This window comes from Anolis sagrei, chromosome 1 (assembly GCF_037176765.1).
Source record: "Anolis sagrei isolate rAnoSag1 chromosome 1, rAnoSag1.mat, whole genome shotgun sequence".
NCBI classification, from domain to species: domain Eukaryota; kingdom Metazoa; phylum Chordata; class Lepidosauria; order Squamata; family Dactyloidae; genus Anolis; species Anolis sagrei.
The window spans coordinates 10,404,810-10,428,267 of NC_090021.1; the positions used below are offsets into that span (position 1 = coordinate 10,404,810).

The 23,458-nt window shown below is 41.9% G+C and overlaps 1 protein-coding gene across 1 annotated transcript; it reads right to left on the bottom strand.

Moving 5' to 3' along the window:
• Positions 1-8,573: 8,573 nt before the first annotated feature.
• Positions 8,574-22,843, bottom strand: LOC132778473 (squalene synthase-like). The gene is made up of 8 exons (XM_067463234.1): positions 22,742-22,843; positions 22,061-22,158; positions 20,717-20,900; positions 19,183-19,311; positions 17,263-17,454; positions 16,961-17,137; positions 9,605-9,757; positions 8,574-8,774 (listed from the first exon to the last, which is right to left on the bottom strand). The coding sequence occupies exons 1-8, from the start codon at positions 22,841-22,843 to the stop codon at positions 8,574-8,576; spliced, it is 1,236 nt and encodes a 411-aa protein (XP_067319335.1).
• Positions 22,844-23,458: the final 615 nt, after the last annotated feature.

Below are 23,458 nucleotides of genomic sequence, written 5' to 3' on the forward strand. Positions count from 1 at the left end.
ATGAACCATCAAGATTATTAAGATCATCTGGAGAGGCCCTGCTCTCGGTCCCACCGGCCTCACAAGCGCGTCTGGTGGGGACGAGGGACAGGGCCTTTTCGGTGGTGGCCCCTCGACTCTGGAACTCTCTCCCACTGGAGATCAGAACCACCCCTTCTATCCTGACATTTAGGAAACAGGTGAAGACGTGGTTATGGAGACAGGCATTCGACGAGTGAGCCAACACCCTGAGATATGGATGGAGGAGGATGAGCAACGATTTTAGTGTGACAACTGACCATTATAGTTATTGATTGTAATTGCTGTTTTAATGTTTTACCGTAATATGTATTATGATGTTTTATTGATTGTATGTGATATTATGGTTGGAAACCGATCTGAGTCCCTCAAGAGAGGTGAGAAGGTCGGTATACAAAACTTTTAAATGAATAAACAAACAAATAAATAAATAAGACTGTCCGGAAGCTTCAAATGGTCCAACGGACTGCAGCCACATTAATAACAGGAGCAACGCTCAGGGAGCATACAACTCCACTGGCTGCCAGTCTGCTACCGGGCACAATTCAAAGTGCTAGCTTTAGCCTATAAAGCCCTAAACGGTTCTGGCTCAACTTACCTGTCTGAATGCATCATCCCTTATTAACTGTTAGGACTTCAGGATCATCCGGGGAGTCCCTGTTCTCGATCCCGCCTACGTCACAGACACGTTTGGTGTGGACGAGAGACAGGGCCTTCTCAGTGGTGGCCTCTCGGCTATGCAACGCCCTTCCTGGGGACATTAGATCGGCATCTCCCTCTTAACTTTTCAGAAAAGAGTCAAGACTTGGTTGTTTGAACAAGCATTTGAAAATGCAAGGTAAAAGACGTTGGAATTGAAATGACTGGACGACAAAATGGGACAATATTTTTATTAAGAGATGCAAATGATCTATGTTTTAATATTCTTGTTATGTTTTATATTATGTGTTAATGTTTTTAAATGTTTATGGTGTTTTTGGGCATCGAATCGTTGCCATTGTAAACCACCCTGAGTCGCCTGAGGGCTGAGAAGGGTGGTATACAAATACAGTAAATAAATAAATAAATGTCTCCATTAGAAGTTTCCTTACAATATCCCAATTTTGGAATGGTAGGTTTTGCACTGCAGCTTCCAAAATCTCAGACAGCATAGACTGAATTAGTGCCCCAAAAAACCACCATAGTCAACAAGTTCAATCCCATTCTGCTATGCAGGAATACATAGTTAATATATAGAATCAATCATAGAATCAAAGAGTTGGAAGAGACCTCATGGGCCATCCAGTCCAACCCCATTCTGCCAAGAAGCAGGAATATTGCATTCAAATCACCCCTGACAGATGGCCATCCAGCCTCTGTTTAAAAGCTTCCAAAGAAGCTTTTATCCTGAAAGGTTCCCATGTAACTTCTGTTTAAAAACCTCCAGAGAAGGAGATTATTAGGAATAATCACTTTCTTGGAACATGAATCCATTGATTTGTGTCTAGGCCCTAGAGCACCAGAACAGTCAGTTCCATATTCTAAATGATATCCTTTCAGATATTTACAGATGGCTATCATGTTACCTCTTCTCCATGCAATTACTCTTTAAAGGAATATGCTGTGTACAGGGAGAATGGAAATTGGGAGGGATAGCCAATAGTCAAATTGGGAGGGATAGCCAATAGTCCAGAGGACAGGAGCAGAATTCAAAACTATCTTGACAGATTAGAGAGATGGGCCAAAACTAACAAAATGAAATTCAACAGTGACAAATGCAAGATACTCCACTTTGGCAGAAAAAATGAAATGCAAAGATACAGAATGGGGGACAATGCCTGGCTCGAGAGCAGTACGTGTGAAAAAGATCTTGGAGTCCTCGTGGACAACAAGTTAAACATGAGCCAACAATGTGATGTGGCAGCAAAAAAAGCCAATGGGATTTTGGCCTGCATCAATAGGAGCATAGTGTCTAGATCTAAGGAAGTAATGCTACCCCTCTATTATGCTTTGGTTAGACCACATCTGGAATATTGTGTCCAATTCTGGGCACCACAATTCAAGAGAGATATTGACAAGCTGGAATGTGTCCAGAGGAGGGCGACTAAAATGATCAAGGGTCTGGAGAACAAGCCCTATGAGGAGCGGCTTAGGGAACTGGGCATGTTTAGCCTGAAGAAGAGAAGGCTGAGAGGAGACATGATAGCCATGTATAAATATGTGAGAGGAAGCCACAGGGAGGAGGGAGCAAGCTTGTTTTCTGCTTCCTTGGAGACTAGGACGCGGAACAATGGCTTCAAACTACAAGAGAGGAGATTCCATCTGAACATTAGGAAGAACTTCCTGACTGTGAGAGCCATTCAGCAGTGGAACTCTCTGCCCCGGAGTGTAGTGGAGGCTCCTTCTTTGGAAGCTTTTAAGCAGAGGCTGGATGGCCATCTGTCAGGGGTGATTTGAATGCAATATTTCTGCTTCTTGGCAGAATGGGGTTGGACTGGATGGCCCATGAGGTCTCTTCCAACTCTTTGATTCTATGAAATGATTCTTGGAATCCAGTGCATGGATACTAGCCAATAGGGTCCTATATCAGTGGAACAAGGATTGTGCGACTCCATTAGTTTGGCCCTAATTGCTTGCATACTATGAAAAAATGTAAATGCAACATTGGTGTGGAGTTATAGACTGTCATCACCTTTCCTTCAGACTCTGGAACTCATCACATGGAGGTCCAGGAGCCTGGGGATAGTGGGGGACAGTGTGGAAAACCTTAGGGCAGCACCCAGCTTTGTCTCCTTACTGTGGTTGGTTGTTGACTGCAATCCCATGGTATTTCTCCACTGTCTCTGACTTCTAACAAAATGAAGTTCAACTAACAAAATGAAGTTCACCAGTGACAAATGCAAGATACTCCACTTAGGCAGAAAAAAACAAAATGCAAAGATACAGAATGGGGGACAATGCCAGGCTCGAGAGCAGTACGTGTGAAAAAGATCTTGGAGTCCAAGTTAAACATGAGCCAACAATGTGATGTGGTGGCAAAAAAAGCCAATGGGATTTTGGCCTGCATCAATAGGAGCATAAAGTCTAGATCTAGGGAAGTAGAGCTACCCCTGAAATGTTCTGAGAGCTGAAAGACAATACACAAAACCAATTTTCTGGTGACATATAGGTGGCCAATTACTAATGAAGGAGATGCCTTCAGGCTAGACTTCTAATTCTTTTTTTGAGTTCAAAAGTTAAAATCAAAACTAGATCCATAAATAGGAGCATAGTGTCTAGGTCCAGGGAAGTAATGCTACCCCTCTATTCTGCTTTGGTTAGACCACACCTGGAATATTGTGTCCAATTCTGGGCACCACAATTCAAGAGAGATATTGACAAGCTGGAATGTGTCCAGAGGAGGGAGACTAAAATGATCAAGGGTCTGGAGAACAAGCCCTATGAGGAGCGGCTTAAGGAGCTGGGCATGTTTAGCCTGAAGAAGAGAAGGCAGAGAGGAGATATGATAGCCATGTATAATATAGGAGAGGAAGCCACAGGGAGGAGGGAGCAAGCTTGTTTTCTGCTTCCATGGAGACTAGGACGCGGAACAATGGCTTCAAACTACAAGAGAGGAGATTCCATCTGAACACAAGGAAGAACTTCCTGACTGTGTGAGCCGTTCAGCAGTGGAACTCTCTGCCCCGGAGTGTGGTGGAGGCTCCTTCTTTGGAAGCTTTTAAACAGAGGCTGGATGGCCATCTGTCAAGGGTGATTTGAATGCAATATTCCTGCTTCTTGGCAGGAGGTTGGACTGGATGGCCCATGAGGTCTCTTCCAACTCTTTGATTCTATGATTCTATTATTCTACTATCCATCTGAATTCCTGTAAGTAGGGCAGTGAATCTGCTCTAGTTGTCACAATGGAAATTTGTTTGCGACTGAAAATCTCTATAATTAAACTTTGCATGCTGGGCAGCTTCTGAAAGTCTGGATTGGCTCAACCCCTCAAACAATATGGAAGCCATCTGCTACCACTCTCTTTCGCGTCATTCCGTGATTAATCCATGCTAGCTCACATTTTTCCTTACAAACTTTGTCCTAGTCTTATCATCACCTAATTTTGGACTTTCCCCTTTGCAGCTTATCCACAGAAAGGTAAATGCGGCACTCACTGTCATCTTCATCATGGACATTGTCAGAAACATTGTGCCTATGGTGTTTATGCTGCTGCAAACTGTGACTGTGCAACCCGAGGACATGGATATCAGTGCTGCCGTGTGCCACCACCTCCACCTCCTCCTCCACCACCACCACCTCCTCCACCTCCTCCACCACCTCCACCACCACCACCTCCTCCTCCTCCTCCACCACCACCACCACCAAAGCATCACAAACATCCCAAACATCACTGGGTAGCACCACAACCTCACAAGAAAGGCTGAGCATCTGGAGAACCAAAGGAGAGGAATGGCATCAGCCCTCTAGTCAGCAGTAAAAAAGTAATGTTTCCTTTTACTAAAAATAAATAAATAAATAAAAGTTGTAAAATTTCAATGTCTTTGTCATGTGTTGCATTTTGGTGAACTGAGCTTAGCATTCTGTAAAGTAGTACTTTTAAACATTATTGACAGAACTCATATATATATATATATATATATATATATATATATATATATATGTAATGTTCGTTTGTGAGATTAACAGAACTCAAAAATCACTGGACAAATTGACACCAAATTTGGACACATAACAACCCAATGTATGTCCTTCACTCAAAAAAATTGATTTTCTCATTTGGGAGTTGTAGTTGCTGGGATTTATAGTTCCCCTACAATCAAAGAGCATTCTGAACCCCACCAACGATGAAATCAAACCAAACTTGGCACACAGTTCTCCCATGACCAACAGAAAACACCAGAAGGGTTTGGTGGACATTGACCTTGAGCTTGGGAGTTGTAGTTCACTTGCATCCAAAGAGCACTGTGGACTCAAACAATGATGGAGCTGGACCAAACTTGGCACGAATATCCCATATGCCCAAATATGATCACAAATAGAGTTTGGGGAAAATACATCTTGACTTTTGGGAGTTGTCATTACTGGGATTTACAGTTCACCTACAATCAAAGAGCATTCCGAACCCTACAAACAACAGAATTGGTGCAAACTTCCACACAGAACCCCCATGACCAACAGGAAATACTTAAGGCCATCCAGTCCAACTCCCTTCACCAGGGCAAGAAAATGTAATCAAAGCCCTCCTGACAAAGAGCCATCCAGCCATAGATATAGATAGATAGATAGATAGATAGATAGATAGATAGATAGAGATAGATAGATATGATTCACACACACCTATATATGTATATGACGGATATAGTATCATAGATTTGAAAGGAACGCCTAAAGAAGGACAATGATATGTTGCCTGTTCCGGGGTGGGCAAACTGGACAGTCTCCACATCAACACTGACAAAGCAACAGCAAGAAATACTGTTTACCCACAAGCGTAAAGACATTACATATATTAGAAACCAACACTTTCTCATTACTTTATTTTCCAAATCAACAGATTGGGCCACAGCAATGCGTGACAGGGGACCACTAGTGTGTGTGTATATGTGGACAATTTCAACAGAAAGGAGGAAACCATGAAGATGAACAAAATCTGGCTACCAGTATTAAAAAAAACTCAAAAATTACAACAGCAAAACAACAGAGAGTAAACAATCAGGCACATCAATTCACTCTCAACAAGAGATTCGCCCCAGGTGCTTCCAGGCCATTGAATGCAAATCAAGGTGATGAGTTGAAACATTACCCTGGTCATTCCACAGATATATAAGCCCATTTTTCCTACTTCCAACAGACCTCACTACCTCTGAGGATGCTTGCTATAGATGCAGGCGAAACGTCAGGAGAAAAATTGCCTCCAGAACATGGCCATATAGCCCGGAAAAACCTACAACAACCCAGTGATCCCGGCCATGAAAGCCTTCGACAATACAGTAGAAATACATTTTCCTAATATAAAAAACCCACTAGTGCAACAATCATCAAACATTTACTGTATACAGATCTAATGTATCTTATATAAGGGTAGGTTTGTGCAATTCAGCTGGAGGGCAATCTGTTTTTGGTATCCAAATTCCGTTGGGTACCCAGATTCATTTTTCGGGATCCTCCCAAAAATTGGCTAATGGGAAAATCTGTTTTCAGCTAGGCAGCTGAAAGATCCAGGAAGATCTGGCCCATTGGTGGGAATGGGGAACTTACAAGGCTCCCCTTTCAGTTTTTGGGACACTTTACTTTCTTCCTTTCAAGGGAGTCTGGGTTTGAGCAACAGGGTTAAGGAAGCATCCTCTCTGGGACCCTTTCCTACCTTCCCTTCAAGGGAATCTGGGTTTGAAGAATGGGGTTAAGGAAACACCCGTCCTGGAACCCTTTCCTATCTTCCTTTCAAGGGAGTCCGAACAAGCCGAACAAACTATGAGGAGCGGCTTAAGGAGCTGGGCATGTGTAGCCTGAAGAAGAGAAGGCTGAGAGGAGATATGATAGCCATGTATAAATATGTGAGAGGAAGCCACAGGGAGGAGGAGGGAGCAAGCTTGTTTTCTGCTTCCCTGGAGACTAGGACGCGGAACAATGGCTTCAAACTACAAGAGAGGAGATTCCATCTGAACACGAGGAAGAACTTCCTGACTGTGAGAGTCGTTCAGCAGTGGAACTCTCTGCCCCGGAGTGTGGTGGAGGCTCCTTCTTTGGAAGCTTTTAAGCAGAGGCTGGATGGCCATCTGTCAGGGGTGATTTGAATGCAATATTCCTGCTTCTTGGCAGAATGGGGTTGGATTGGATGGCCCATGAGGTCTCTTCCAACTCTTTGATTCTATAATTCTATGAAACTGGATTGGCCGAAGGGAACCAACCCATCCGAATCTGTGCACAAGCCTATCTAAGGGCTTTACATTCTGGTGGTTTTATTTCTTCAATTTTTCATGCCCACTAAAAAAAAGAAAGAAACATGATTAATATATTTTGTTCCCCATAAGATGACACTCTTCTAATTCAAAAAACCCGTGGTGAAGGTTTGACCCCATGTCTGCTGAAGACACTTGATAAATAAGTCAGTCTTTCTTGAAATTGATTAGAGATTTCTCCTTAATCAACATCATGAGTTTGTTCATTTCTGCTAGTTCACACATCTTTGTGAATCAATTTTCATGCATCAGGGTAGTTGTCTCTTTCTAGCTTTAAGCATAAATGATTCTTGCTGCTATGGTCATATATAACATTAGTCTTCCACATTTTTCCTCGATCATCTAATATCCCTAGCAAATAAGAGTTAAAGTTTCACTTCAAATTTAACTATAACTGTTTTTCAAAAACCAGATATATTTGTTCCCAGTTTTCTGCACCTTACACGACCACCACATATGGTAAAATGTACCAATACTTTCCTAAAATTTTGTCAGATCTTTTTTAATTTTGAGAGTCTGGTCCAAGCTGTATTCTTCAGATATATTAGACTAGACCTAGATTAAGATCTTCTGTGGAGGTCTTGCTCTCAGTCCCACTGGCTTCTCAGGTGCAGCTGGTGGGGACGAGGGACAGGACTTTCTCGGTGGTGGCCCCATGGCTGTGGAATTCCTTCTCCAGTGAGATTGGGTTGGCCCCCTCCTTCCTGACCTTTAGGAGATAGCTAAAGACCTGGCTGTGGAAACAATAGTTTAGCCCATCATAGGAATATTTAAAGTTAAAGTGAAAATTGAAAGTGCAATGACCCAGGGCTATTTACAGTCAACGGCTATGTCTTTGTGTGATATGGGATGCTATTTTATGTGATGTGTTTAATAATGTTTAATTTTCTATCAGCGTAAAGTCAATGTTGATGTTTTATGCTGTTTTTTTATCAATCGCATTGAATTATTGCCAACATTGTGAACCACCCTGAGTCCCCTTCGGGGTTGAGAAGGGTGGTATACAAATACCGCAAATAAAATAAGTAATAAATAAATAATAGACCTCCAGAGTCACACACATACTACAGATAATACATTTTATAGCTGTTGGAGAATAAAGGTTCCCCTCAAGATAGCTTCTCAGTGTCAAAGATGTTCCTTCCAGGATGACTGCTCAATATTATCATTTGATTTTATTAGTATATTTGTTGCAATCATTAAGGAAGTGGTTGTATTTGTCAGGAATGGTGTAGTTCTGGATTGCATACATCAGCAGTACACCAGGCTAGAAGAAACTGTAAGAGAGGGCTAGCAAAATGTGTTTGCATGGAAATATCTAATTCCCATGTTTAGGTCATCACTTTGGGGATAAATTCAGCAGGAACTAGTAGGGAATCTATGAGGACACAGGTACATTTACTGCTCAGGTTGTCAAATCTCATGGGTTGACTCTGAGCCTCCAGTTTTCTACACAGAAAGCTCAAGGAAAAAATATGATAGACCCCACTGAATTAAATTGATGCACAGTTAATCTTACGTGTCAAGAACTACTCCCATTCCATGGTCTAAAATGAATCATAGCTTCATAATATTAAATTCATTTCAAAGAAATCATTGTGCCATCCTCATTCTCACCTATGTGTAAGTCCCCTTGGACACCATGCTGAGATACTGCCAGGCCAGAGCTCCTAAAACCACCAGACAGGACATGTAGATGGAGACGTAATGGGTTTGTGGCGAAAGGGCTTTCTCAGGTGAGCACAAGAAGCAGATGGAAGTGATAATTTTTTGGGTTTTGCAGGAGGATGGATCCATGCTGGGGATCTTCTTGTAGATCTATCAAGAGAAGTGACAACATCCAATAAGAGACTGTCTTTCCAGAAACAAACTTTTCAATATAATATTGAGCACTAATTGGGCTAAAGAGAGATTCCAGAAATGAAAAGTCATTCAGCAATTCAATGTGCTGGCTGTGAACTATAAAGGAAGAAATAATCTGGGTGAGCATCCAATGAAGAAAATTGAGGTCTGTTCCAAGATGCTGAATAAATGACTGCCATTAGTCTCAATACATGTTGGCAAGGAATTTTAACTTTGTATTGTCAAAGGCTTTCATGGACGGAATCACTGGGTTGTTGTAGGTTTTTCAGGCTGTATGGCCATGTTCTAGAAGCATTCTCTCCTGATGTTCCGCCTGCATTTATGGCACACAGGTTTCTCATCAGTTGTGAAATTAAACCAGACATATTCTTCCGAGTAGCAATTTAGTTTAACACTCCCAGCATGGAGAAATGGTTTGAGCATGGGACTATGATCCAGAAGAACAGCATTTGAATCCCCGCTGGGCTATGAAAATCCACTGGTTGACTTTGGGCAGGAGACACACTGTTAGACCCATGAGAGGGTCACCTTAGGATAACAGTACATTGAAAATGACTTGAAGCCACAATAAAAAGAACAACAATTAAATCCAAGGGGTATCAACAACAAAGGAAGTGGACTGTTAAGCCTAGAAGAACAAAGAAGAATGAATGAATGGGATTTCCAGAAATGTCAAGTCCCTATTCCATGGGTCATTTAATAGATCCATTCTGCTTGGACCTAAAAATAAGATTTTGGCTAGAATGTGTACATTAAAAAATAGTTTGCCACTAATGCCAACTCACTTTTTCCATGTACTGGCACACAATGGCTTTGACAGCCTGGATGTTGGTAGCATCCATCATAAGTGTAACAGTTTCCCCCTTCCGGATCTTCAACACTCTCTGGAAGACCTGCGGATTGTTGTAGCACGCTGCCAAGATGGCAATGGCCCTTACCTGGAAGGGAGAAAAGGAACAGAAATCACAAAAAAGAATCCTGCTTAAATATGATCCAAAAGTGTAATCTATGTTTTACATGTGTGTTTTCTGCTTTCATGTCATTTGTCAATTTATGGAGACTACATTAACTTTGCAAAGTTTTCCTACACAGGGGATTTTTCCAGCTCTTTCCTCTGGAATACAGCCAAAACACATCGTATGCCATGTCTGTCTCCCATCCAGTTACCAATTAGGCCTGATCCTGCATAACTTCCAAGGATATAGGATATGGTACCTTCGGGGTATTTCCACTTTATACATCAATATTTTATACTAGCCTGCCGCGCGTTGCTGTGGCCCACATGAGGGTTCTGTATGGGAGGCTTGGCCCAATTCAATCATTGGTGTGGTTCAGAATGCTATGTGATTGTAGGTGAACTATAAATCCCAGCAACTACAACTCCCAAATGTCAAGATTCTATTTCCCCCAAACTCCACCAGTGTTCATATTTGGGCATATTGAGTATTCATGTGGAATTTGGTCCAGATCCATCATTGTTTGAGTCGACAGTGATCTCTGGATGTAGGTGAACTACAACTCCAAAACCAAAGGACACTGCCCACCAAATCCTTTCAGTATTTTCTGTTGGTCGCGGGAGAACTGTGTGCCAAGTTTGGTTCAATTCCATCGTTGGTGGGGTTCAGAATGCTCCTTGATTGTAGGTGAACTCTAAATCCCACCAACTATAACTCCCAAATGACAAAATCATTTTTTTTTTAGTGAAGGACATGCATTGGGTTGTTAGGTGTCTTGTGTCTAAATTTGGAGTCAATTTGTCCAGTGGTTTTTGAGTTCTGTTAATCCCACAAACGAACATTACATTTTTATTTATATAGATTTTTTCTATTCTAATATTTTAGTTGATTTCAGTCTAATTTGCTAGTTTAAGTTTATGCATACACACAAATTTTTACAAGATACTCAGTGTTTAAATGAAACATATATTTAATTTGCAACTTGTCTTCAGACCCAAAATGGGGAAAAGGTAGGATATAAATCCTCTTCATGACTGTCTTCATTTTTCTTGTTGCATTACTCAGTCTAGTTAGTGCATTTTACTTTATGCATTTCAAGCCAGAAAAATAAAAAATAAAAACTTTTTTTAAAACATAGTGTTATTGTACACTTTATTGTGCTTATATATTGGGTAATATATGCTTTAATGCTCATATATCTGTAATAGAGATGATAGGCAATATTTGAAATTACTTAAATAGAAAAAAATTGCTTGGTAATAGCTTTTTGGTTGCCTCCTCCCATGTGACGGCGCGAGTGGCACCACCTATGTGTAGAACTGTTAGTTGCAAGATTTAAACTGTTGTATCATGCTTAATCCTGTCTTTTTACCCTGCTTATGTATAGTTGGATTGATTGGTTATTTATAGCTGTCAATCAGTGTTGTTTGCACCAGTTGAATTGCTTTCTCAAGCTCAATTGTTTGGCTCTACCTCTTCCTGGAGAAGGGGAGTGCTTCCCTTTTTTCATTCTGCCATCAGAGTTTCTATCAGATGGACGTGAGTAAGAGACTTGGTTCTAAAAGCCCCTGATTAAATTACCTCTCAGCACCAATTCTACGGTTTTTTGCTCTTGGGACTCATGCTTTATGTCCAGATCGTCCTGGACAACATTGAGGAGACCCAAGTGCCTTCAAACCGGTTCTTTTGGTGCCAGAGGAAGGTCTTGTCCCTTCAACATAGGCCATTGGACTGGGGTTGTGTTTATTCCGATATTCACAGCCATTGAGGAAAGAGGATACAGGAAAAGCTTCTCAGCTGCAAACTCCTTGGACTTCAGAGATTGCAAAGTATATTTCCTTTATCCCTGTTGAAACATCAAGCTTATGCCTGAGAAAGATAACTCATTGTGAACAATAAATACCATTTCGAGTTATCTGTTGTGTTTTGGTCTTTGGGAGTTCCAGTTTCCTATAGGAGGGCAAGAAGCAATCCCCTGGGGAAAGATGCCTCTTTCACTAAGAGTTATAGCCCCCAGGCGCGACAGCACATCCCTGTTCTAATTTCGGCGGATTACATGGAAAACACCACCGAATATTACAAATCACTTTCAGTCAAACTGAACCAGGCCCAAGTCTAGTGATAGGGTGGTATGCCAAAACTTTATTAGTTAGGAAGTGGGGTGAGTTATGGCTTTTGCTATTTAACCCATGGTTTCTGATCTGAAAGCCAGAGAAAGTGAGAAGGGGAAGAGAGTGGGAGCCTATTGATTACCTGGCCAATGAGGAAAAAGACCACGGAAAGTATAACAACTAGAGGGGGGGGATGCCATGAGAAAAAAACCTGACAACAAGTTAAACATGAGCCAACAATGTGATGTGGCGGCAAAAAAAGCCAATGGGATTTTGGCCTGCATCAACAGGAGTCTAGTTTCTAAATCCAGGGAAGTCATGCTACCCCTGTATTCTGCCTTAGTCAGGCAACATCTGGAATATTGTGTCCAATTCTGGGCACCACAACTGAAGAGAGATATTGACAAGCTGGAATGTGTCCAGAGGAGGGCGACTAAAATGTTCAAGGGTCTGGAGAATAAGCCCTATGAGGAGCGGCTTAAAGAGCTGGGCATGTTTAGCCTGCAGAAGAGAAATCTGAGAGGAGACATGATGAGGTCCATGGATCAAGCAGTGAGGGGAAGTCATAGGGAGGAGGGAGCAAGCTTGTTTTCTGCTGCCCTGGAGACTAGAACTTGGAACAATGGCTTCAAACTACAGGAAAGGAGATTCCACCTAAACATTAGGAAGAACTTCCTGAATGTGAGAACTGTTCAGCAGTGGAACTCTCGGCCCCGGAGTGTGATGGAGGCTCCTTCTTTGCAGGCTTTTATACAGAGGCCGGATGGCCATCTGTCAGGGGTGCTTTTAGTGCAATTTTATTTATTTATTTATTTATTTATTATTTAAACTTATATGCCGCCACTCCCCTGGGGCTCGGAGTGGCTTACAAGAATAGCTAAAATCTAACAAAGTTTAAAAGCAATTTAAAACAATTTAAAAACAACAGTATCAAACATTAAAAGCCTGTCGGAACAGGTATGTCTTACATGCCCTGCGGAAAGCTGGTAAGTCCCGCAGGGCACGAACTTCAGGTGGCAGAGTATTCCAGACTGATGGCGCCACTGTTGTGAAGGCTCTGCGTCTGGTTGCCGTTAGATGCAAGGTCTTGACACTGGGGACTTCCAATAGATCTTGGTCCTCAGAGCGGAGGGATCTCTGGGGTTGGTAGGGGGTGAGGCGGTCCCTCAGATACATTGGCCCCAGACCATGCAAGGCCTTAAAGGTGAGTACCATCACTTTGAAAGTGATCCGGTGCTCAATTGGTAACCAATGCAGCTGTAGTAAGATTGGTGTTATGTGGCATCTCATTGGAATTCCCGCAAGAAGCCGAGCAGCTGTGTTTTGTACCAACTTGAGCTTCCGAATCACCGACAGAGGGAGGCCAATGTAGAGGGCGTTACAGTAGTCCAGCCTTGAGATGACCGTTTTCCTGCTTCTTGGCAGGGGGTTGGACTGGATGGCCCATGAGGTCTCTTCCAACTCTATTAATCTATGATTCTATGAATTGTTCTTCCTATAAATTTATGAGGCTTGCAATGCTTGGCAGTTCTGTTAATAACTGGGATATAGTAGCTTTACTCTGTTTTGTTAAATAAATCTTGACTATATCAGAGTGAGATTTTTTGCTAAATGGAGAATGCCTGTGTCTGATAGATTGCCAGAACTAAAAAAAAATCTTTTTCAATAACCTTTTAGCAGAGTGTGATTTTAACCAGAATGGGTTGCAACCTTATTTATGTTTGAAGTAAAGGAGAGAGAATGAGAGAGGCACCACAGGAAGAATTGCTGCCACGTAGGGACCCTTTGGTTTCAATCCCTGACAAGGAAAAGCCTTGGGGAAAAGATCCAGCACAGATTAGCTGTTGAGAAACAAGGAAAGCTGGTTTTAAAACATGCCAACAAACAATCTAAAGGCAGCAAGTGCACCAAAATTGTGAAAGGACAGGGTGAAGCATGGATCTTGTACGGTGTTGGACTCTATTTGCACCAGGTCCCTTGTGCACCCAGTAATAGCTACTGAACTGGGGCCTGGAGCTGAGGAATTAAGCCCCTTCATCAGTTCGGTCCAAATAGATGTCAATGATGTGAAAGGAGATTTGGTGCAGCACCAACCTTTGTGTTCTTAGAGTTGGACAATCACTGGGAATCCATCCAGGTTGTCATTGCCTCCACTTCCAATTATCTGGTGTTGGCATGGTTCAATTGGCTAAAATTCCACAACCCAAGTGTTCTGGTACAGCTGTACCAGGAGCTCCAATTTTGTTTGCTTTGCATTGAATGTTTGTTTGTAGTCCTAAGTTTCAGGGACTCTGCAGATAAGTGGCTTCTTTTGGTTGCATATAGGGCAAGCCACCTGTCCATCATTGTTGAGTTTGGTCCCGCCCCTTGCTCAGGGCAATTGGGAAGGGAAAGGGGCCATTTTTGCAGTGAGTCTCAGCTAGGAAGTCAATGTACAGGACGTGTACAGACTTTCTCCTGTACAAAGGCTTCAACCCTTAAGACTTCCAGGGGGAGAATGGTCTTAAGAGCATATAAAGATTCCCAAAGGTTCCAGGGAAACAGCCTTACAGCCCTGAGGAATTTCGGAGGGAATAACAGCTTTAAACAACAAGAACTCCAGCTAAGTGACTACAGGCCTACTGGTACGTCCACTCGGTCCTTGAGACGCAGTTCAGCCCAGTGGTGGATCCACATCAGTCAGGTCTAGGTTCACAGTTAGCCTGGGAGGAGCTAGAAAGGGATTTTTCCTTGAAAGTAAAGTAAGTTAGAAGCCACCAGTTGTTTGAAGCCTGGAAGCATTTGTTTAATCTTTGAAGACAAAAGAAGTTTCTGTGTAATTGTTCATCAATAAAAGACTTTGTTGTATTTAAGCTCAAGCCTTCTAAAGACTGTTTAATGGGGGGAAATTCTCTAAGGGCTTCTCTTCGGGGCCCCTGGCTTCCTGTTGGGCTAAAGTTGCACGTCCTGTTTTAAAAGCACTTCGTTTCAAGCCCAGCGGCGACAGAACACCAAGCATAAACTGGAAGGCAAAAACATTTGCCTTTTTAAGAATCTAAATGCAAAACAATACCCAGAGGCCATTAAAAAGCCTATAAAGAAGGAGAACCATGAAAGATTATGACACAAAAAGGACCCTTCCATGGATTTATTTGAATATTGATATTTAAGAACTGCAAGGAATACCATTAAAGGCCAATCAGTCTTGAGGCAATTAATGACTCTTAACAGCCTAACAAAGAGTTAATATTTGGTTTACATTTGGCTTATCTTCACAGCCAAAATAAAGCTTGCTTCTCAAGACCAAAGTGTGCAGGAAGAGAAGATCTGAACTTTCAAAAGGACTAAGATCACCTAGCCATAGTCCCTAGCTAGAGTAACCACAAAAGAAGGTCTACTGCAGTTCCACCCTGTATCATTACACATAAGTGCCAGTTATTTTAAATCAGCTAGAAATTTTTAAAATATATTAGCCTAAGGATACTAGTAAGTTATGTTGATAGTTTTAATGATTTCAAGACAAATGGTGACTAAAGGACCCAGACATGCATCCATGCGTCAAACTAAATCAACTGAATTAGCCCAATTTTTGAATGAATTCAGGACAATGAGAAAATCTCTCTCTGATATAGACAATTCTTGAAAAAGTTGACTGTAGATCTAAGCTGCGTGAACCAGAAGGTTGAGAAATTTTCCTTCCAGAACTTAGAAACTGCAGTCTTCAGCAGCCAGAATATTACAGGACAAGGAGCACTGGAGCTCCTAGACCAGTGTTCCTCAACCTTCCTAATGCCGCAACCAGTAAATACAGTTCCTCATGTTGTGGTGAACCCCAACCATAACATTAATTTCGTTGCTACTTAATAACTGCAATTTTGCTCCTGTTATGAATCAGAATGTAAATATCCAGTATGCAGGATGTGTTTTCATTCACTGGAGCAAATTTGGCACAAATACCTAATATGCCCAAATTTGAATACTGATGGGGTTGATTTTGTCATTTGGGAGTTATAATTACTGGGCTTCACCTACAATCAAAAGCATTCTGAACTCCACCAACAATGGAATTGAACCAAACTTGGCATACCGAACTCCCATGACCAATAAAAAAGATTGGAAGAGTTTGGTGGGCATTGACCTTGAGTTTGGGAGTTGTAGTTCACCTACATTTAGAGAGCACTGTGGACTCAAACAATGATGGATGTGAACCAAACTTGGCACAGATCCTCAATATGCCGAAATATGAACACTGGTGGAGTATGGGGAAATGATACTTGCCATTTGGGAGTTGTAGCTGCTGGGGTTTATAGTTCACTTAAAATCAAAGAGTATTATGAACCCCACCAACAATAGAATTGGGCCAAACTTTCCACACAGAATGCCCATGACCAACAGAAAATGCTGTGTTTTCTGATGGTCTTAGGTGACTCCTCTGACACCCCCTCACGACCCCTCCAGGGGTCCCGACCCCCAGATTGAAAAACACAGTCCTAGACTTTCTGATTCAAAAGCTGAAGGCAAAGGAAATGTCATTTAAATGGGGAAAGAATCACTTTCTGTTTTAACCAAAACAGATTTAGATTAAATACAATAGTAAAGGCAAAATAATTTCTGAAGAAATATGGAAACAGATTGGGCATACATCAGACGGAAAGAGAAGAAGAGGTTGAAATGCATGGGGAAGAAATGGGAAAGGATGATGTAAAAGGCACAGATCCAGCTGGACGAAGGGAACTGGAGAAGGAATTTAATATTGACAAAACCAAATGATGCCTATAAAAATATTAATTTGGAATATCCAGAGGAAATGCTGACAGACATTCCACTATCTGGGAAAAAATAATTTGATATTCAGAAAACACATATTTAGTGAAGAGTGATAGATTATTTACTAATTTGAAATTAGGGCCCTATTTCAGAGATTTTGAATTCTCGAATTTTCAGCCAGAGAACTGTACTGGCTCTGCAAGTTACAAACCCAGAATTCTATAAGGAGCAGCCACAGAGGTTAAGAAGGGAATCATAGTGTTGTCACTATCCTGACCCACATAATGTCCTCACAACAGGCAAAGTGCCCCGGAGCCGCCCAACCTACCTGGGGGATAGCACAGAAGCTGAACACGCCTGGGTTTTTCAGTCGGGATAGGTACATCAAGTTGTTGGGGATGTGATGCAGAGCGTTGGTGATGAGCTCATTCATACACTGGACACCTTTGTCAAGGTTCTGAGGCTTGGCCAGATCTGACATCTTCTGTACATATTTACCCCACACCTGGGAACATTAAAAGGGTTAGAAATGCTTGCCAAGAAATGCTTGTGCAGGCTGTTGTCCTTCCCCGGGCTAAGGCACCATTCCTCCTTTTCCCTTGCCATCTGCCCCAGTCTCAGTATTCTTACCTCCTTTGGCCAAAAGTCTCTTCCCTCAAGTTGGTCTTCATGGTAATCCCGGATGATGTTGACTTTCTGCAGGAAAAGCCCCATGGAGCTTGCGAGCTGCGTGTCCTGACCAACAACAGGGTCCTCCAGCATGGATGCAGAGAAGAGTTGAGAGAGGCCGATCCCCAAATGACCAGCAGCACAATAACAGTACTGGAAAAGTTCAAAAAATGCCAGGTTTTAGGGCAATGTTGGGTTAAGCAAAGTGTGTCGATAGAACCGAATATGAAGCTGAAAAAATGTGATGAAATCACAACCCCAGACTGTGTGTGGGAGACATGTTTTGCATTTTTTAGAAATTGGACATTGAACATCCAAAATGTGCAGAGATGGACAAGTTAACAATATTGATTAGAGATAAATAAGAAGTTTTTTTAAAAAAAGAAAAGAAAATGGAGTTTAGTGATGGAATGAATGAAACTTAAATGAGATTCAGAGTCACCTCTAGGCTTTTCATAAACAAGTATCTTTGTGAATATGTAAAAGTACTGTTTAAAGCAAATACATGTTTGTGCAGGTACAGCTGTACCAGGAGCTCCAATTTTGTTTGCTTTGCATTGAATGTTTGTTGTAGTCCTAAGTTTCAGGGACTCTGCAGATAGGTGGCTTCTTTTGGCTGCAATCATAGGGCAAGCCACCTGTCAATTATAGTTAGGTTCCCTGGTCCCACCCCCTTTTTGGGTTTTTGGAGGGAATAGGAGCCAATTTGGGTCAGTCCACACAGAGAAGCCTTTCATGCAGGACATAATACCAAGAGCTCCTGTAGAAAGCTTCGTCTTCTACGGCTTGGCCCGGGAGATATACAGCCCACAGCTTGGCCGGGGTTATACAGCCCTACAGTTCCTTTGCTGAAGGACTTCAGTCAGCCATCACAGAAACTTAATTCTTTTTCCCCTGGAAGTCTACAAAGCTCTGCTTGGTAAGGGTCACTCGCGGAAGCCAGAAGCAATTGGTACCGGGTGCAGGGGCTCCACGCCAACAGAGGCAAAGACAGACTGCCCAGATTAGAATTAATGTTTGTTTTCATTAATAAAGAGCTTTGTTGAACCTTTAAGCAATCTAAAGACTCTGTTTTAAGGAAATCCAAAGGCCTTTAATCTGAGGCAGCCCTGGCGTCCCGTTGGGCACACAGAATTTATGTCCTGTCTACAGTCTTATGCACAGGCCAAGCGTGCGACAGCACAATGTTCTAGAACAGTGTTTCTCAACTTTCCTAATGTTGCGACCCCTTAATATAGTTCCTTATGTTGTGGTGAACCAAACTATAAAATTATTTTTATTACTATTTCATAACTATAATTTTGCTATTGTTATAAATCATAATGTAAATATCTGATATTCAGGATGTATTTTCATTCAGTGGACCAAATTTGGCACAAGTATCCGATATGCCCACATTTGAATACTGGTGGGGTTGGGGGGGGGGTTGATTTTGTCATTTGGGAGTTGTAGTTGATGAGATTTATAGTTAACCAGAAATTCCTTTCCTTTTCTGTTGTTCACCTTTGACCTTATCAGAAAGGCCAGGTGAAGTGTCCCACTTTGCCTGGATTCTGGTGAGGAAAGAGAGAACAATGGGGCGAGTCTGTTGCCACTTGCACAGCTCTCTCTTGCAGGGAGGACCCATGCTCGCTCCATTGGAGCCAGCACAACATGGGAGACTTCCCATGTTGGGGTGAAAGTCTCTGGAGGTGATTTCACCACGGTTGGGGACATGGCCTATGTCAGAAGTCACACAACATAGTGTGATGTCCGGCACCAGCCTCCATACCCCAGATGGTGTGAAAGCATCCTAGGACATTGATTTCACCCTGTGATGAGGTCATAGGTCTATTGACGAGTTGTGCCTACAAGGAAGATTTGCTGGGGGAAGCCACTGACCTCGTCCCAGTCTTCATTAGATTCCACCTTCTTCTCCAAGAACTCAGCCATCCCCAGGCCCATCTTGAGGCATGTGTCAGCAATCACATCCTGATAGGCCTTTGCCAGCTTGTGGAACTCCAGAGAGATCTGGAACAGACCAGCAAGATTTAATCCAAGATATATACTTTAAATTTTACCACATTTTTATCTAATGTGGTTCACCAGCAGGTTTCAAATTTGGAAAAAAAGGAGAAATAAGTAAATGTACATACTCCTGTTTTCCAAAATTTCAGTTTACCAGACCTGTCAAGCTTCAATTGATTCCAGTGAAGACATGCAGCTGGTTGGAGGGCAGAGTGAGAAATTCCTTTATTGCCTTGGTTGGCCAAAGAAGCGTGCCAGGGGTGATCTTACATGATTTGAGAATCCCATGAAACTCCACTTTCTCCCGCTTTCCCTTGTTTTCTCCACCTCAATGTGGTTAAGTCCTAACAAAGAGGCTGGTGCTGCATTTCATTTGCAAGCTCAGTAATGTTCCCAGATAAGATTGAGAGCATGTGAAGGGCGTTTTAACCAAGTCTGGAGGTCCCCAGGACCTGTCCCTTGAGGCAAAGCATTTTGTTATTGCAATATGGTGGCAATGTGACTCCCTAGCCTTCCATAGTTGTCTATACCTTTTTTATTCAGACAGCAAAATCTAGTAACCAAATGTACTTTTCAGATATCTATATTGACATCAACATCTGTCCTATCTATCATCTATCTATCTATCTATCTATCTATCTATCTATCTATTAGGCTTGGGCAGTTTTGTTCATTAATTTCGTAATTCGTTATTAATTCGTATTTAAATTAGCTTACGATCCAATATTGAGCCATGCAGGACTACTGTGAGGAATAATTAAAAATCAAAACAATTTTTTCAATTTATTTCGTAATTGTTTCGTAATTGTTTCAAAATTGTTTCATAATTATTTCCGTATGTCTGGTGCAAGTTTTATAGTTGTTGTTTGTTTTATCAGTGATAAAAAATAAATTATCACACCAACAGTCAACAACAGAGGGAGAGGGAAGCTTCAGAAGTTCCCCCTGTCCCATTTGGAGGGTTTTTTAGCATATTGCGCAATCGCATCCGCCATTAACGAATCGATTCATAATTTTACGAAATTTCGTATATTTCGAACTTTTTTAAAGGAACATTTTGGAATTCTTTAAAAAAACGAAACGCAAGGGCCCCCTAAAAACGAAACGAGTTTAGAACCAAATTTTTCTGTGGTTACCCAAGCTATCTATCTATCTATCTATCTATCTATCTATCTATCTATCTATCTATCTATCTATCTATCTATCTTCTATCCACCCCCCCCCCATCTATCTATAATTAAATGGAGCGAGAAGCAGCTGCTGGAATATTATTTTGTTTTGGCAAATATATTTTACTCTTCCTTCCCTATTCCACAACGCACATGCGTCTGGGGATAGTTGAGGAACATGGAGACTTGCTGAATAAAACATATCAATTAAAGCTGCATGACAGAAGACAGTGGCTCACCGTTGGGAATTCTTCCAGCACTTGCTTGTCCTTGTCATTGCTGCCCATGAATTGCCAATCAGGCTGATACAGATAGGAATGGAAATTGTGTAAGATGGGGATCTTGGTTTCCAAGCTGATTGTCATGTCATCCTCCACCGTGTCCAGGGCCCGGAGAACCAAGTAGAAGATGCAAACTGCATGGCTGGGGATTGGAGGCAGGAGGGGAAAAGATAATCTGTCTGTCTTAGAGATCTGTAGGACACCACCATAATGACACCTTTTTTTCTTTTTACCCAGATATGTGGTTGTTGTTGTTTTTTTTTTATCCAGTTACTCTTAATCAAGCTTTCAGGATTAAATCATGAATTTAAATCATAGAGTACTTCTTTCCCTCCTTTCCTGATGGGTCTGTTTCTCAGAAATAGATCAGACTTCTCTCCTACAACATTCCAGTCATGATATTCATCCCATCAGGGTTCTATGATGCCAATTATATCAAGTTTACTTTGCTAGCTTAGCCCCAGATACCTTTCTAGCTTCATGTTTATGAAAATGAGTAAGTTGGCAAGAGAAATAATCCACAGAATACAGAAATCTTGCAGAAAGGTTTGTTTTTGGGGCCTGTTATCTGCTCTGTTTTACATATTTATACAGTAGGCCTGTGTATTACATGAAGGATCAGTTCCAAGACCTTTTGTGTAAAACAATTGTGATATATAATATGAAATCTATTTTCCTCACTGGAAATGAATGTTTGGTGCTTTTGGATGAAGCGTACCACAGTAGAAACAATCCAGTAGAAATCAAGTAGAAACAACAACACAACAACAACCTGATGTATCCAACCCACCCAACCCTATTGTAAGCTAAGCGGGTCCTACAACTTCTAACTCAGAAAAGTTAGTAATTCCTCGACAATGTTTTTGTTCTCTAGGTCTGAAGCACAATGATAGGGTCAACATCTGGTAGAACATTCAATGAAAGTTGACTATAGAATTGCACTGGAAGCATAGAAAGAACATTACTCTGGGCATCACTAGATCCTCCAGCACAATTTTATGATATTCAAAGCTGAATACCTGAAACTGCATTCAATGAGCTTGCATGATAAGCAGCCTACTGCACAAGATCACTTCCATCTAAGCTGGTGAATGTCAATATACCCACTTTTTAAAAAGGCATAGGGAAAAGAAAGTGCAACGACATGGAAGAAAACCTTCTCAGCTGTGCTACCCTAGTTGTAGCTTACCCTCCCCTAGAAGGCCCAAATGGCACAGGGTCTGGGATGCTCCTCAGCAATGGTATCTCCCCCTTCTTCTTCCCAAGACAAATTCACAGGTGCATACACTTGGTCTGACTCACCACAACTCCTCATTGAGCAGCTGGACAAGGATGGCAAAGACTGGGCCTGTCTGCTCAAGGTGCTGGTAGCAGAGCTGGAGGCTTTTGCTGAGTGAATCCTGCAAGTAGAACACAAGCAGTGGGGAAGAGGAGAAACCATTGGTCTGGGGGTCAGAATGAGAGGCCACAAAGGAGATAGTAAATCAGGAAATGGTGGAATGGGGAGGGGGGTGGGTGCCTGGCTAGTGTGTGCTTCAAGCAGATAACTCGGAGGTGGTAGCATCAAGAGGAGGGTGGTGTACTGTATGCAATAACAGTTGGGGAGCTTGATGAGTGGCACACATCTAAACTGGGACCCCATAGCCTTCATCTCTAAGCACCGGGCATAGGGAAATGAGCTCCAGAAGGCAGCTGGAGGAAGGGAGAACCAACTTTACTAGCACACTTCCTCCCAAAATCCTAATCAATCAGGCCAGTGGAGAAAAAAGTGATTCCCATGGTCACATGAACATATACAAACTTTTTCTTAGATTTAGATTTTCAAATCCCAGCAAGGTTATATAATAAAAACAACAACATCTAAATGTATGAAAATGAACCTGATCTAATTCAGTAGAAAGACTATAAGAACAAAAAGAGGCAACCACATTTAAAGGGGGAGGAGAAGAGGTGCCAAGGTAACCCAAGGGAACACCAGCTTACCTGGTTCTTTTTGGGAATCACGGTCTTGTAACCACCCATCCAGAACCACATCAAATTGTAAAGCTCCTTGGGGTGACCCAGCCAGTTCTTCAACATTTCCATGGCTTCCATTTTCTAATGTGAAATTTGCTGAGAAGGAAAAAGTAAGGGTTTGATTATATCCAATGGGAAAATTAGATTTGCTGTGTTCCCACATATATATTCATCCCAATGTTAACCCTCCCCAGCTTATCTTTTGCCCCCTTTAGTTATTACCCACCAGAATGGTTCCTGTTTCCAATAAGGACCACCTCTACCTGTGGACTCCCCCTGTTTCCTCTCTCCAGGTGATTCCCCCTTGAGGTGCTCCACCAAACTAAAACATCTTCTTCTCTCCCCTCCCGTCTCTTTTGTCTCCACTCTGGGAAGGCATATCACTCAGCAGCAGCCAATGGTTGGCCAGAGCACCTTGCTGGGCAGGCTGATAGGGAAACCCATTGGCTATATGAGGGAGAAAATAGCTAAGGAATCCTGAAGATCATTAGTTCAGAGGTTGCCATAAATTGAAGACAACTAGACAGCAAATAACAACGGACAACATTCCTCGAATGCTTCATATCCCCTTTGGAGCATCAAGGGCAGCTCATTAACAAGAGAAGAATGCAAGTTATTCCCAGAAAATTATTTATTTTGGACATTTATATAAGCATAAATATACATCTTAGGTAAAAACAGTAT